This window comes from Pholis gunnellus (assembly GCF_910591455.1).
Source record: "Pholis gunnellus genome assembly, chromosome: 8".
Taxonomy (NCBI): domain Eukaryota; kingdom Metazoa; phylum Chordata; class Actinopteri; order Perciformes; family Pholidae; genus Pholis; species Pholis gunnellus.
The window spans coordinates 17,696,333-17,712,400 of record NC_136534.1 but is presented as its reverse complement, the minus strand read 5'-3'; the positions used below and the strand labels follow the sequence as shown (position 1 = coordinate 17,712,400).

Below are 16,068 nucleotides of genomic sequence, written 5' to 3'. Positions count from 1 at the left end.
ACGTAGTCAAGGGGTTAGAGAAACAAAACATCAAGTTCTAGGAATAAGTTCACCCATTAAGACTAATTTAGAACTACATATCAACACCTGCCTCCAGCTAAGCATACCATCTATGAAATAACAGCAAAGTATATCACTTGCCTGTTTACATAGAAACATGTTTATGTTCTGCGGCTAGACTGTGGAAGTGATGATTGAGTTGGAGTCTTTTCTCCTATGCAATGAGCACCGTACTGACAACGCTGGCTCCAAATTGTATTTTGTTGACAGTCAAATAGGTAGGAAAATCTGATTTGAGAACTCGGCCAAAATTTGGCTTCAGCTGGTGATTGTGTATCAACAGCGTTTTAACAGGTGAAAAGAAAGCGGGATCATATCTGTGGATCTTCGGTTACACATGGCTGATCGAGATTCTATTTTTGCATTATGCAAATCTTTCAACTCTTTTGTTCATGGGGATAAAATCAAAAATAGCCACATACTCTCTCTAGTCTTGGCCGGTAGATATCGTTGTGTGTGTGTGTGTGTTAGCTGCTTTAAAACAATGTTACAGGCCATTGTGTAGCAGAAGTCTGTAACCTGGGGTCCAGATGTGAACAGCAGCCTTATTAAAGGGTGATGGGGACAGTAGAAGACAGTGTTCGGTAACATGGAAGAATTATTTTTAATTTCTTTCCTTATTGTGTGGAATTCCACTAAAGAGAGGAGAAAGTTAGGAAAGATAAATAGAACGGGAATCCATGGAAAGTCCCTGCAAAAAAGCAATGAAACTGATGCTTTAAGAGAGAAAAATGTGTGTGTGTCCACACATAGGTCTATATTAAAGTTTTCTGACGCAACTGTGTGTGTGTGTGTGTTTGCATGCATTCAGTATGGGTGCAAATGTATGTGTGCATGCATTTGTGTATGCATTTTTGTGGCTGTGTGTGTGTGTGTGTGTGTGCGTTGAGGGTTCTGTAAATAGTCATGGTTGTGTAGGTGCGGTGTTTAGTGTTTTGCTTTCGGTCGCCACAGCAAAGTGACTTGATAAAAATCTAAAAGATTTATCACATTCCAGTATTTGCATTCAGGAAGAAAAAGGTTGGCTGCGAGGGTTCTGTCGGGTGAGGTCACGATCTGTGATGGAGAGAGCAAGAAAAGGAGAATAAGAGGGAGAATTAAAGGCTGAGAAAGATGGAGCAAAAACCACAAGAGATGAAGAGATCAGAGAGCCAGATGACAAGCCAGTGGTGTATGTGTGTGCATGCATGCACATGTGCACGAGATGTTGCATGTGCTTGTGCACCTGGTAAGAGACACAGAGAGGGGGAGAGAGAGAAGAGGGTAAGGAAGCGAGGGATGGAAGGGGACAAAAGCAACAGAGACAAAACATTGGACCACAAACATGAGTGAGCTCTTACGAAAGGCTGATGGAGAGACATGCGAGACAATGCGGCACATTCATCACTAAAAACATCAACACAAACAACTGGAGGCCAACAGTAGGGCACGGAAAACACTGCATAACAGGTTAAGGAAGCATTATTAAGCATACACAACCTGTTTACACAAAACATTTCTCAGCACTCATCATCCTAATGTTGTTGTGTTCCTCTACTGATTGGACGTGACGCATGCCACATCAGTCATCTCCATGTATCCCCTTTCATTACTAAATCAGGCATACATCTTTAATACTACCAATAAACAGCACAGCTGCCTTTTGTGAAGTAGAACTCTAATAACCTGCAGTCAGGTTGTTTATCCCCCTCTAGTGGCAACGATGGGAACTACATCCGCTGTCTGGACGCAGTTTATAACACAACTCTAGCTGGGCAGCGGTACTGCGTCATTCCCTCTTTTTATAGCTGTGACCCTGGAGTTTCCCTACAGTTCTGTGTTGTCTGTCCCACTTGGAGCTTTCTTAGTCATTGCATATGTTGTTATCCTCGCTCCCTGTAGAAAACATCCTGTGGGTTCAGGTCATTTGCTCTTATTGTTGACATTTGGGGAGGCTGAATGTGGGTGAACTCACACTGACCCGATCAACCACACTCCCCTCAGTGAGAGCTACTGTCTCTAAGCACAGAAAACAGTCATTCGATGGAGGTGCTGGACTGATACTTTCCTCATGTTGCCGTGACTTGTCTCAGGATGAGTTAAATTGCGCTGATGCAAATTACTAACTGGCTGCTTTGTGTCTTGTTTTCTCTTTCAGAGGGAGCATGCTTTTGACTCAGATGTGGAGCCCCACAGGTTCAGGTCTCTGCCAGAAATGAGCAACAGATCAGCCAATAACCTCAACAATCTTGAGGTAATGCTCTGATATTTGTATTCTGTATTTGTGTGTGACTCTCCGTGTGTGTGTGTGTGTGTGTGTGTGTGTGCTTGTGAGGGTAGAGGGGCTTGTCTTGTTTCTATACACACAGTCACATCTTGCCACACCCATGCTAAGTCTCTAAGTGTGTCTGTGTTGTTTCCAGCTGAAGCCCACACTCTCGCAGCTGCATGCTGACCTGAAGCTGTATGAGCACCACTTTGAGTGGCTGAACAAGGTTTCAAAGAAGCACCACCACCCGGCACTGCCCAAGCTGGTGGAGATGATCAGAGAAATGAAATCTCTCATCAATCTGCTGCACCGTCAGGTAAAGAGCTGAGTTTCCGCATTTGATCATCAGGTGTCTTCAACGTTTAACTTGACGTTTATCCATTCAAGTTTTAGCATGCAAATGAATAGATGAATAGTGTTTCTAATCTGTCATCTCTGCTACAGATGCTGAGAGTTGAAGCACCAAGGCTGACTCAGGTGACCCCCTCCCTCCCCCCTCACCTCCCCTATCAGTTTGATGTCCTGCAGTCCAGCCATGAGCTTCTCCAACACTTCAAGCTCTTCTGTGATTGGGCATACCGAGCATTCATCAGCCTCAAGCCCAAAGTCTCTGCAGTACAATGACGACCCGAGCTCATTCATTATTTTCCTCTTAACTACATGGCGGCATAGCCAGTGAGGATACATGGAGCCCCGCCTCAGCCAAAGGGGAATTAGGACCATGTCAGTGTGCACTGTAGTCAACAGCATCCCTTAAGAGGCCAAATGTCAACCAATGACACTTGTGTTGAAGAATGTGTTTCCATCATAGCCAAAAAGGATGTGCTGTACTGCAACCAGTTACAACCATCAAGATTCCCGTTAAAGCAAACTGCCAGTTTAACTATGATGATCATGTCACAATTCCCCAAACTGTCTCCTAAAGGCCTTGTTCGTGACCATGTTATTTATATATTTATTTATTTATTAACTGTTGGTAATTTATTTGATTTTATTTATTTGAAGTTGTGTCACTCTCATCTTTGTTTCTGTATTAACGTGAATTTATTTGCCCACATCTCTGTAATCTTTCTTTTTGTCTTGTGTCTCACTGATCCTCAAGAAAAACACGGTAGCACTTCCTTACTTTTGTTTAAACTAACTTAATCTACTTTGCATTTGTGTATTTCTTTAGCCAATAATTCTTCCAGTAGATGTAGCATACATACATGACAGCCAATGTTTTCACTATCTCTCACTTACAGTGCCTTCAAATTAAAGATTTTAGAAGACGTTAATGTCATCTCCTAACCCTGTTAAACGTGCCACGTCTTAACACATCAATTGAAATTAATCGTATACATCTGATAATGTCAAAATGGTAGCCGAAGAGAAGTTAATACTTTCTTTTGTACCAAAGGCAGAGTCTCTATTGTTGTTGCCTGTTTCTCGCGTTCTGCACGAGGAGGCACATTTAACGTTGTGGTAAAGTTGTATGAATATGCCCTGTTGCTGAGCACTGATGGACCTGATTAGATTCTTTGCACAAACTTGTTAGGATTAGCCTCATGGATGAGTGAGATGGCTGATTTTGAACCTGGGCTTAAGGGTAAAAAAGTTTGTTTTTGTTAGTTTAACACCCAAAGCCTTAAAATACTATGTATTGTGACACTATGTTCTTAGTGTGTACATAAGTGTAGAAGAATGTAAATTGTTGTATATGTGCTTTTGTGTATTATGTTGTTTTTTTACAATATAATGTAGATTACTTTACCAACTTTATCACTATAATTTTTTCATTCCTAATTTAGTATTTGTTACAGTATTGACTATTTATTTAAGTAACTTGGTGGAACTATTTATTTCGTGCTGCAGTGGAGCAAGTCTCCTATGTTTTTGTACTTTTATACAGTTTTTATTCTTATTTACTATTATTATACTATCGTGTTTAAATTATTGTTGTTACATCAAGATGCCTCTTCCACACACTGATTGGCCTCAATGTGAAATATGTGCCTTGGTGAAATAAATACTAAAGAATGTGCACAATGGATTTGAGTACATGTTATTTGATAACCTACCCTGCAATGGTAACTGTGACAGATGGAAGTCAGGGCAGACACACACACAAACTACATTACCCAGAACTCTGTGCGCCAGAGTCAGAACATAACAGATACATATGTATTGTAAATGAAGCTTTATAAATTATATTTACGATATTTAAGACGTGGGAGTGTGGATGCATCACTGATAAAGTGCTTTCCGACAAATTTGGAGGTCCGACATAATTCAAAGTGAGGTTTAAAAACGTCAATCTGTCTGTTGAAGCTCTTAGCCAATGGGAGTAGCGCATCTATAGTAGCCAACAGCCAATCGACGTCGCTGTTCTTAGAAGGCGGAATCGGGTGGAGAACTGCTGTTAGTCTGCGCTGTGTTTATTGTTAAGGTTGTGTGGATTAGCACTGCGGTACCCAGTACCTTTTCATAATATCAACAATATAGCTTTAAGATGAGTTAAAGATGCGCGGTGAGTACTGGTTCAGCCTGCATTCACTCGCATCCGTATCGAACAGTTTAACGGAGATTGTCGGCGTAGACGGCTGCTAGATTAGCTTTAAATTCAGGCCAGTAGCTGATTTTGTTGATACTGTGAAAACTGATATTTTCTGTGCGTGTGGTCTGTCTGCTTGCACAGCTAATCGGCCGCAATTAGGATACACTTATAAAGTAGCTTCATGTGTAACATAGCTGTAACCTTCTGCGTGTGTTTTGCTAGTACGCACCGCAGTGCGGGGACGGACAGAAACGGACTGACTGCCAGAGGATAGACAGCAGGGGGGATGGGGGGGGGGGGGGCTAGCTTCATTGACAGGAGGAGGGAGAGAAGGGTATGATTTAAAGGGGACATTCACACCTGGAGTTACCAAGTTATAATACTGTATTTATTTCCATTTCCCTTCATCTCAGACCTGTCCTGAGCTGTCTACTTGGCACGACAGCTGGTGTTTCCAGTGGCTGACAGGGCAAGAATTTATGAAAGACACAGAAGAAAACATGAAGAAAAGGTGAAAGAAAGACCATGATACTGCACCACAACTGATCCACGCCTGCTGCCAAGGAACACCCATCATCTGCTACCAGTTTGCGCTGGTAATGGCTAACTCAGTGGCCTTAGTGGTCCAAGCAGAACTCTTACCGCCTCAGTCCACCTCCTCCCTCTCTCATTTCCCGTCCCTTCTTGGTTCGGGAGAGGACGCTGAGGACGATGGGGACAGAGGGGAGCTGGTGGAGGGAGACAAGGGAGTGGAAGAGGGCGGGGAAGAGGTGGTTCTGGACATGGTGACGTCGTCGGTGTCGGGTCAACCCCAGCAGCCCGAGCAGTCGGACCATCCCTTCCAGTGTATGGACTGTGGGAAGAGCTTCAGGTGGTCGTCCAGGCTGACCCACCACCAGCGGAGCCACAACAATGAGAGACCATACCGCTGCAACCTCTGCCCCAAGGCCTTCAAGGGCTCCTCTGCTCTGCTCTACCATCAACGGTGCCCAGAATTAAAAATCTCTTTACCTTTTTATAATTGCAACATTGGTATAATAAAGTCCTGAAGCTGTCATTGTGATTTTATAGATTGAAGTGAATAGAAGGGAGAGACAGAAGTGTCCAGGAAACTCTAAGTAGTGTGAATCATGTAAAATGTATGATCCATACCTTTATTTAAAACATCTATGGTGCCAGTGTATAACTCAACATATCACAAGAGAAGGTCTAGCAATGTATTTGTATATTTATTATGTGTCAAAGTTATGTCTCACACCATATTTATGTATAATGAATTGTGTTATCCTACTGAATAGTTGCGTTTCTTTTGCAGGTCTCACTCAGGGGAGAAGCCTTACAAATGTCAGGAGTGTGGCAAAGCCTTCAAACGCTCCTCTCTGCTCCAGGTGAGGTGTCAAACAAAATCCATTTTATAAACATCAGGGAAAAGGAAATGCTTTCAAATGAGCAAGAGATTTCACATCTGTACCTCTGTCTGTCTCCAGGTCCATCAGAGTGTCCACACTGGGGTGCGTACCTTCTTGTGCCCCTATTGCCCTCTGACCTTTAAATGGAGCTCTCATTACCAGTATCACCTGCGCCAGCATACTGGAGAGTGTCCCTACCCCTGTGACACTTGCCCCAAGGCCTTCAAGAACTCAAGCAGCCTGCGGCGACACAAGAATGTCCACCTGGGCCTCAAGCCTTACACCTGCTCAGTGTGTAACAAGTCCTTCACTCAGTCTACCAACCTGAGGCAGCACATGAGGATACATACAGGTGAGAGGCCCTACATCTGCGGTGAGTGTGGACGAAGCTTCACACACTCGTCAAACTTGGCGCTGCACAAGAACTCGCACTCCAACCTCAATGCGGGAGGGAGGGAGGGAAAGAGGGGAGAGACCGCGAGGAAGGGACATGAGGTAGTGGAGGTAGTGGAGGTGGTGGTCGGGGCAGAGGAAGTGACATCGTCCATGTTGACGGACATGGTGGGGTTTGTGAGCCAAGAGGGAACTGATGGAGTAGGGGTGGGGATGGAAGAGGTGTTCCTGTCAACCACCCCGTCCGGGCAGAATCCGAGCCTTCTCCCCCAGCTCACCCTCACCTCCTCTGGGGAGAGCATGGGTGCTTCTAGGGCCATCGGGACAGAGGTTCACCTGAGCACACACACCGGGGCCAGTTTGCTGCTGTACAGCTGCGGCAGCTGCAGCCACACCTTTGGCACACGAATAGATCTAGAGGACCACCAGGTCATCCATATGGCTCCAGAGGGACACGGGGCCGGAGGAGAGGCCGGGCCTGGAGCAGGGATGGAGGTTGGGGACGGGCTGGTGGGAGCTGGTCACCTGCTGGCTGATTTTGAGGAGGTGGTGGAGACTACCACGGTGGCTGAAAATGGACACTCGACAGAGGTGCTCCTTGGTCTGACGGAGGGAGCAGAAGGCAGCAATACAGTAAGTGATTGGATCAAACAAAGAGAAAGTAAACAAATGGAAACAAAATGGCAATTCAGACTGATGATTAGACGAAGTTGTATGTTGTACAGTGTATCTACTGTTTGTAATGTGGTATGGAACAGAAGACAAGAGACAAGCACTCATTTGTCTGCTTAATCTAATATAAATCAATCTAAAAACCCTTACCCACCCTACACAGTGCTCGAGTCTGATCTGAAGATACATTTTATTTATATGTCGAACTTCCTTTGGTTTGTCCTCAGAATGTGGGAACCACCCAGGCCCAGTTTGACCTGCTGCAGAGCTTCACCGAGGTGACTCAGAGCTCTGAGACCGTTCAGCCAGAGGCCAGAACCACATGGGCAGGGCTGTCATGTGGCTACTGCAATAAGACCTTCAAGACCAGTGGAGGCCTCAATAGACATGTGTCACTGGTGAGAATGACTGTTACAATTGCTCTTCTACTGACACTGGTATGCAAATTTCAGCGCAGCACTGTATATTGAGCACCGGGATTCATTTATTGCATTTGGAATGCGTCTATCCTAGAATAATATTAGCCTCTTGTGTTCCGCTTTTGTTTGTCCAGATGCACTCTCTCTTAACACAGTCCCGCTCCCAGTTCAGCTGCTCCGCCTGCGACCGCTCCTTCCCCCTTCTGTCCTCACTCCTCACCCACCAACACTCCCACACGCCTGAGCAGCGGCTCCTGGCCGAGGCAGAGGCTGAGATAGTGTGCCCCGCCTCCCTCTCCCTGTCTCTCCCCCTCCCCTCCTCTCCCAGCCAGGCCGACAAGCAGCAGGACCAGAGGGAGATCCACATCAACATCATCACCGTCGGGGAGGAACAACCGGCCAAACCGACCAAAGCCCCCAAAAGGACAGCAGCCAGCAAGAGCACTGCTGCTGGAGGTAAAGACGTTTGCAGTGGAGATTTGACTCTACAATAGAGAATATGAGCCGAGCTATCTGTTCATGTGTTTTGGTTTGATATGCTCTCTCCCTGCACAGCTAATTATCTCACTGCAAAGTTAGCCATGCAGTATCCAATATCAAAGAGGTTGATTGATACATTCATACCAGCCAGGGAAATATGACTTTATCCTTTTTTCGCTAAATTCTACTAGTCAATCAACAGTTTTTAATGTATTATATGTTATTTTTCGTTTTTAATTTTCAAAAATGTGACACTCTGTTTCCTGCACTTTGAAACAGAGAGGCCGTACCGCTGTTCAGAGTGCGGAAAAGCCTTCAAAGGTTCATCTGGGCTAAAGTATCACATGAGGGACCACACCGGGGAAAGGCCCTACCGCTGCACCGAGTGTGGAAAGAGCTTCAAGAGGTCGTCTCTGCTTTCAATCCATCAGAGGGTAAGGCTTCTCTTCCAAGAAACTGAAACACAAGGAGAGTTTCCAAACGAGAGATGCATCATTTGGGAGCTAAATTTGATAATTTATGTCCCCCCACAAATGAAGATTTATCTAGTGAACAGGGAGGTGTCGAGTATGGTTCACATCCCAGCAGATAAATGCAATATATACGACAGACGATTAGAAGTTCAATTAACAATCCCTTTGATGAAATAACACACTGCAGTTCAAACTTTCTTGTGACAAAGTGGCTGTTATCACACAACACTTCAGTTGTAACTGCTGATTGCGTGCGTCACACGTTTTTCTTGGGTTGCATTTAGACTTTATTGGAATAGACAATGAAATGGTAACACTGGATTTCATTCAGTATTCGGTATTCAATTTATTTAGTTTAGCCCAAAATCACAAATTTGCCTCAGAGGACTTTACAATCTGTACACATGCGACATCCTCTGTCCCAGGACCCTCACATCAGAACAGGAAACCCCCCCCCACCCCCCCCCAAAAAAGGAAGAAACCTTAGAGAGAGCAACATTGCATTCTTTAAGTTTTACTGACTAGAATTAACACTTAAAAACGGTATTTATATGTGTAATAATAATAATACAAACTGTCCAGCGAGTACTTCTAGATTTTTGTATGGCAAATACGTCTAGAGATTCTTATTTTTTATTTTTTTTAAACATCCACCAAAAGGTGTACATTAACATTTTTTCCACTTTACCCAGGTACATACAGGCGTTCGGGCATTCCAGTGCCCTCACTGCCCTCTCACTTTCAAATGGAGCTCTCACTATCAGTACCACTTGCGGCACCACACAGGTGAGAGGCCATATGTGTGTAAGGAGTGTGGCAAGTCCTTCAAGAACACCAGCTGCCTGCGTAGACACAGTCAGATGCACTCTGGACTGCGGCCTCATACCTGCTCCATCTGCTCAAAGTCTTTCTCCCAGACGTCGAACCTCAAACAGGTCAGCACCGTCCGTTCACATTCAGCCGTGATCTCGTGTAGATTGTTAGCTTCTTTGCATGGAATAGATCTTTTTTTTTCATCTCATCAACTGTTCTTCACTTGTCTCCCCTTCTTCTTTTGTTATTTCTTCGTGAGCAGCATGAACGCACCCATTCTGGCGAGAGACCCTTCCAGTGCACGCACTGCAATAAAAGCTTTACACACTCCTCCAACCTCCAGCTCCACCTTCGCACGCACTCCTCAAGCAAGGACTTCAAATGCCCGTACTGCTCCAAGGAGTTTGTCATGCACTCCTACTTGCAGAGGCACATCCGTACCCATGGCAGTGGCGTTCCACTGCCCTGCCCCGGTGGTGGAGGTAACGACGGAGTGGCTGTGAAGGCCAGTGTTGGGGGAGTAACGACCACCACGACCCTGCTCAACCCAATCACCTTGGAAACCTCAGGAAACCAAGGCAGCCTGATTGTGTCCCAGCCGGCGCTTAATATCCCCCTCAACACCTCCCAGAACTACTTTATGATTCAGACAGCCAGCGGCCTGCAGCTCATTCCTCTGTCGTCCCCTCCACCAGCTCCTCCACCTCCACCACCGCCGCCACCGCCACCTTTGTCCCAGCCCCAAAACTTCTTCATTCTACAGTGCCCCTCCAATAATGGCAGCCAGTCCAGCTTGATCCTCGTCCCCACCGCAAACAACCCTCCAACAGCTCCGGAGCCTCAGACCCTCCCCGTGCTTCAGACTATCCAAGCGCTCCAGCCCGTCCTAAACCAAACACAGACTCAGATGTCCCACTTTCCGGCCATATCACAGCAGCAACAGCAGCAGACCAGGTTCATCATCACCAACAATAATAACAGCAACAATGCAAACACTCCTGTGGTCATGTCAACGCGCGCTCTCTCGGCCAACTCCCTGCTGACCAAGCCCATATTAGGGAAAAGCACGCGGACTGCTCGGGGCAGACGGGGCCGCAAACCAAAAGCTAGTCTTCAGATGTCTGCAGCAGCTCCGGTCAGCCAGACGGCAGGTGGAGCTCCGTCAGTAACGAACTGTAATGTGACCAGAACCACAGAGTCATTCCCATCTTCTGTAACCACTGTACCTTGCACTGCTGTCCCAATTCTTTCATCTTCCACCACAGTGGACACCTCAGGACCCTCATCAGCTGTTACGATGGTTACACCAGCCACGACCGTGTCGTCGGTTTCTACTCCGGCTACTCTGGAACCTCACACCACAGTGGGGCAAATAAGGACGGGGGATACCATGACAGGGAAACAGTTTGTGTTGTGTTTTGATAGTGAAGGACGGGCAAAGGAGGGGATGAATGTCGAGGAGGGTGGGCATTCGTACGTGTTACAGTTCGAAGGGGATGCATCAGAAGAGGCGGGGGATGGAGGAGTGGGCGGGGAGGGGAAATCACTTGTGTTGCAGTTCAAGACCGATGAGCAAGGTGAAGGAGCAAAAGGTGGGGATAAGGGAGGGATGATGTCCCTTCTGCATGAATGGGAGGGAGAAAAGCTGGGGCAGAGAGAGATTGGAGAGGAAGGAAGCCAGGGAGAGTCTTACGTCCTCCATTTCCACACCGAGGCACAGGACAGCGGTCCATCCGGTGCTACCTTCAGCCAAGGGCAAGAAACCAGCCTGCAGCTTTCCTGCACGCCGACCCAAAGTTTGGTGCCACTTGACGGACAGGAGGTGGTGTTTGAACTCGGGGGTGAGACCAAGATGGAGCAGGACACCGAGGAAGGTATGCAGATGATAGCCCTGATAGGCGAAGGGGGAATGATGGGAGAAGAAGGGGCCGGTTGCAATTCTGCAAGCGGGAGGGTGGAGGAGGGTGGAGGCGCCATGGGAGGCCTATTTCAGCTGGAAAATGGAGAGGAAATTGTCATCATTGAGGTCAGCACCAGTAGTTTAAGAGAAGGAAGAATGGACAGAGGAGGGGATGGAGAGATCTCACAAAGTAGCGAGGTGAAATACGAAAGTGTAACAGTTGAGGCAAATGAAAAGTCTGCGAAGGAACACAGCTCTGCAGCCGATACAGAGGCACAGACGTCAACCGAGGACACAATGAGGAATGGACCTATACCCAACTCTAAAGAGATGCAGTTCTGAGAGTGTGCATGTTGGAGAAGAAGAAAGAGTGTGTGTGTGTGTGTGTGTGTGTGCGAGTGGATGCCTCACTATCTGCGGGCTCAGTGTGTTAGCACTTTAGTGTGCGTTCTCCTGGGGCTGAGGGAGAACATGCAGTTAGATGAGTACTGTGTCGTAATCCCATGGTGCCACATGCTAGAAATGTTATACATTCAAATAGGCTGTACATGGACCTCGGAATATTCTGAAATATATTAGATTAAATGATACTGTCATTGGCAGTTTGTTTATTAAGTAAATACGTTTTTTTGTGAATAAATGTTGTACATGGCCCACTTTCTTTATAATGTCAATAGTAAATAGAAGTTCATTATTAATAAAACTGTCAATACCTTTCATCATTTGTTTCTTTTTGTGTCGCTTTGTAGTTTGAGTTTGTCCTTTTTTTTTTTTAAACACACAAAGGTCATTTACGCTGTTACGTTGCGGTAGCCTTTTACGTAGCCTTTACGCTGGTGCGGGTTGCGCTTACGCAAATGGCGTAGATCGACACATTGAAGACGTGAAACGGGACCTCAAATAGAGTACGTGTGTATTCAGAATACCTCCTCTGCACAAGAAGCGACTCTTGTCAACCGACCAAACGTGCAAACCCTGCAAGGACTCCACAACAACACCGAGGGATACGTGCAGTGTTTCCCCGTTTTCAGTTTGATTTGAGCCGCGTGACGGAGAAGGTAAGCGGAAACGGGGATTCACCGCACGAGCAGGGGTCTAAATGTGTCAGCAGTTCGCAACAACCATATAAGGGTTTGAACAAGGTCTTATCGCTTTCGACTGTAACGTTGCCTTTTGGTGATCACCGTTAAACGTGCAGATAAATACGAGCTAGAATGAGTGATGGTGACACATGCATGCTATAAATCCTCCATAATCCCCCTCTGGCTTTGTTGTTTTGAGCCAACGTGGGTGTGATGTATTGCAACTACTGGCTCATTGTAAGCATAGTAGCAGATTTCACCCATTTCAGTATAGATAACCCTATCAGGTCTACAGCAGTATCCATTATCTGCCTGATTTTAGGATCAAACATCCCCAAATTGCATTTTGCCGACAACCTTCTGTCCATGTACTCTGATTTATGTGTGTTTCTGTAGGGTCCCTGTGTGTAGAAACATTAGTAGCACCAGTCCTGCAGTTAGAGCTCAAAGCCTAAACATGGTGAGGCTGGAGCTGGATCAGGTGGTGATGAGGAGGATGAAGGAAGACGACATAGAGATGGTCAAAGCCCTCATCAAGGTTGGTACGAGTTTTAAATGGCTTTCATCACGGTGGGAATTCACTCCTTGTGATGCTTGTGCTGATTTGTTTTAACTTGCATCCCTCCAGGAGGGCTGCGAGGGCACAGAAAACCGTCTCATCCTCCACGTCCTCACTCGTCCGCTCTGCCTCTTCATCCTGGCTGTTTTCTCCTCAATGCTGCGCTGCCTCGTGCATTCCTTTATCCTGGCCCTTGCTATTCCTGTCTTCCTGCTAATTATTTTTCTCAAAATCACCATGCCACGGTCCACGGGGGTTCTGGGCAGCAGCCGGCCCTACTGGGACTATGTGGGTAGCAGCTACAGAGGGACACAGGATGAGACACTGGTGAATCCTTACTGCAGGATCAGTGGCAAGACACCAGGGACTAGAAAGGTCAGTCTACTGGTGTGCTCAACTGTGTTTTGCGTAGTTTTCACTTCATTCTGCGTGACCTAATGTTGCAGCCAAATAATCATATTTTTATTGCACAGCCAAGGCGCAGAATCACACCCAAAGACAAGGACAAAGATGTGTCAACAGAGAATGTCACCCCAGAGAGGGAGCAGGAAGCAGGGCACGTCTGGGTGGCAGAATGCGATGGCGAGATCCTCGGCTGCATCTTCAAGGAAAGCGAGAAGCGAGCGGACGTCACGAGGATCTGCAGGGTGGTGACGGGATGCTGGTACCGCAGGGAGGGTCTGGGCCGGCTGCTTGTCCAGAGTCTGGAGCAGAGAGAGGGGCAGGCCGGCGCTCACAGAGTGTACGCTCACGTCCCTTACCCGTCCAAACTGGGGGAAGTCATCTTCAGGAAGCTGGGCTATCAGCAATTTGGGGAGGGGGCTGATGAAATAGAAGATGATGAGGAGGAGAGGAAGCTTGAGCCTCCAGAGAGAGGCTTTCTGGGATACCCCCTCACTAAAGTGTTTTACAAAGACCTGTGACTGAGTGATGATGGACTCATGGAGAAGAAAAGGAGGCACTGGAATTGCTAAAGGTGAAGAAGCCATATCACAAGTTGTCATTGCTGCAACATGTTTGGATATTTGTTTAAGCTGATCATTTATTGAATATTTGTGTTATTTATGTGAGTATTTATTTACTGTATGTGTTGCTGTTCTGTTTATTTTCTTTTTTTAAAATATCATCTCTCCATTCTTTAAAAAAAAAAATGGTTATGTAAAAATGTAATATTAACACCATGAAGCCACAGTCATGCTGTTCTCTCATTTATACTGAAATAAAATATTTATGTAAAATGTGTTTTTCCTTGATATTTGTTTGCGTGGTTCTTTTCTCAAAAACGTCCACACAGTAAATGATGTGTGATTGCACACGTTTGTTTGTGTGTGAAAGTGTACAGATGTGTAGGAGGAAGTACGGTTACTGTATAGGAAGTATGTGTGGTTTATGTGAATCTGCAGAACTCATGTCGTTCACCGTCACGTACAGTATGTTGGTACATGAGTCTGCTAGAACAGCACTCCCTCCCTTTTTTCAGCTTTTCTGTCATTTCGTTTTCTTTGTTGAATAAAAAAGAATTGGTTATTGTAGTTGTTAAATACATATTTTAGGGCTATACTTCATAAATTTGAGTTTTTAACTACTCTAAGCAATTTTAGGGCTTCACTTTGGGCAGTGGTAACGTCATCAAATCAACCTATTACGAATATAGATTAATTTATATTGAAAATAACTTTAGCTGCAGCCTTAAAATATTGATCAAAACCACACAAATTTAATTCTACTTGGATATCTGTTTCCAAAATTTGTATTGCAGATTGAAACGGCACATTTAATACACTATATGCGTAGGTAATCTGACACGAATACGTGTGGTTTGCAGGTGACTGGCAGTTTTATGTGACAAAGTGGGGAAATACACAGCCCCAGTCTGAGGCTAACCTTAATATGGTTAGCAGCTCTCACACTCGCATTGCGTATCTACCTTCTGCAGACCTCAGGCGAAGTCAGTATAGCATCAATGCGCCACAGATAAACACCACAGGATGTTTGTACAGTTTGAATGTGTGAGAAGGAGCCATATCACACCTGATGTGCAGACAAAGATAGGCCTACTGTTCACTCAGTGCAAACTCAATCATGCAAGCTGTAGTGGAAAATCACTGTCCTTTAATTAACTTTGATGAAAAAGCTGAGACACCCAGTAACATAACAGTGCTGTTACATGCATGAGTAAGTGTGTGGTCAGGCCTTTTCACCTTGTGAAAGCTGTACTTTACTTGTGCCACTTCTTTGGTCATCATCGGAGTTGTTTCTTCATGACTGTCAAAGAGCAGACACCTGTTAGCTGGGCCTCTACCCGCCCGATCTGTAGCTATTATTGTTGTCAGGAAACAGATGTGAGTTCACACACTGGAAAGAAAGTCTGTTTGTGACTGTGGTCTTGTGCGTCTGCACGGTATGGCTGTGTGTGAGTGTTTGTGTGCGCGTGTGCAGGGTGTGGGCGGGTGGGTTTTGGAAAGTATGACTTGGCATTTCCTACACCCGGTTTCTGCCCCTGACTATGGGTTAAATGCACAGTCGTGTCTGGCCATACTGTACTACTACACCACATACACACACACACACACTCATCAGAGGGGTGGTAGTGCATGTGAGCGTTCATGTGTGACTATGAGATGACCTTGGTCAACTGTGGTCAAACCCAGTGAGCTGGGTGGGAAGTGGTTACATATAGTTTGGCATTTGATCAGCCTCTTGAAGTCGAGAAAAGACACATGCACACCAGCTCAAATGTGCAGAGACATTAGGCTTAATGCACCGTCAGAGTAATGCAATATGATGTGAGGTCGCTCAGAGCATGCAGACACACACACACACACATGAATCACTCTAAATGTTGGGGCACCACACAATCATAGGATAAATTAGATAAATTAGTTCCAGATGATGTATAACATATAGACTGTGTTAATGACATTCTCATACAGATGGCTAACACACACATATGTGCGCACATACACACACACACAGAGGAGCTCCAAAAACAGCCACCCTGGGAAACGGTGAATTCCCCAAACC

General features: G+C 45.8%; 3 protein-coding genes across 3 annotated transcripts in view; all 3 read left to right on the top strand.

The window, feature by feature from the left end:
* The window catches only part of il11a (interleukin 11a), a gene marked incomplete at both ends in the record, with an annotated part of 3,597 nt that extends 665 nt beyond the window's left edge, over positions 1–2,932 (top strand). The window contains 3 exons of the mRNA XM_079165501.1: positions 2,198–2,293; positions 2,463–2,624; positions 2,753–2,932. Of these exons, the coding sequence (XP_079021627.1) occupies positions 2,198–2,293; positions 2,463–2,624; positions 2,753–2,932 (438 nt within the window). The remainder of the gene's footprint in view (positions 1–2,197; positions 2,294–2,462; positions 2,625–2,752) is intronic.
* Positions 2,933–5,626: 2,694 nt separating this feature from the next.
* On the top strand, positions 5,627–11,745 carry znf628 (zinc finger protein 628; the record flags this gene model as incomplete). The annotated part of the gene is made up of 8 exons (XM_079165500.1): positions 5,627–5,829; positions 6,160–6,232; positions 6,332–7,279; positions 7,546–7,716; positions 7,872–8,193; positions 8,497–8,651; positions 9,383–9,625; positions 9,766–11,745. 8 exons carry the CDS (start codon positions 5,627–5,629, stop codon positions 11,743–11,745), a joined length of 4,095 nt encoding a protein of 1,364 aa, XP_079021626.1.
* Positions 11,746–12,358: 613 nt separating this feature from the next.
* On the top strand, positions 12,359–14,264 carry nat14 (N-acetyltransferase 14 (GCN5-related, putative)). The gene is made up of 4 exons (XM_079165307.1): positions 12,359–12,461; positions 12,882–13,023; positions 13,114–13,419; positions 13,518–14,264. Exons 2-4 carry the CDS (start codon positions 12,943–12,945, stop codon positions 13,965–13,967), a joined length of 837 nt encoding a protein of 278 aa, XP_079021433.1. The 5' UTR covers positions 12,359–12,461; positions 12,882–12,942; the 3' UTR covers positions 13,968–14,264.
* Positions 14,265–16,068: the final 1,804 nt, after the last annotated feature.

Coding starts and splice junctions, on each gene's coding strand:
- nat14 (XM_079165307.1), top strand. CDS start 12,943: ATGGTGAGGCTGGAGCTGGATCAGGTGGTGATGAGGAGGATGAAGGAA. Junction 13,024..13,113: donor TGGTCAAAGCCCTCATCAAG/GTTGGTACGAGT, acceptor GCATCCCTCCAG/GAGGGCTGCGAGGGCACAGA. Junction 13,420..13,517: donor AGACACCAGGGACTAGAAAG/GTCAGTCTACTG, acceptor TTTATTGCACAG/CCAAGGCGCAGAATCACACC.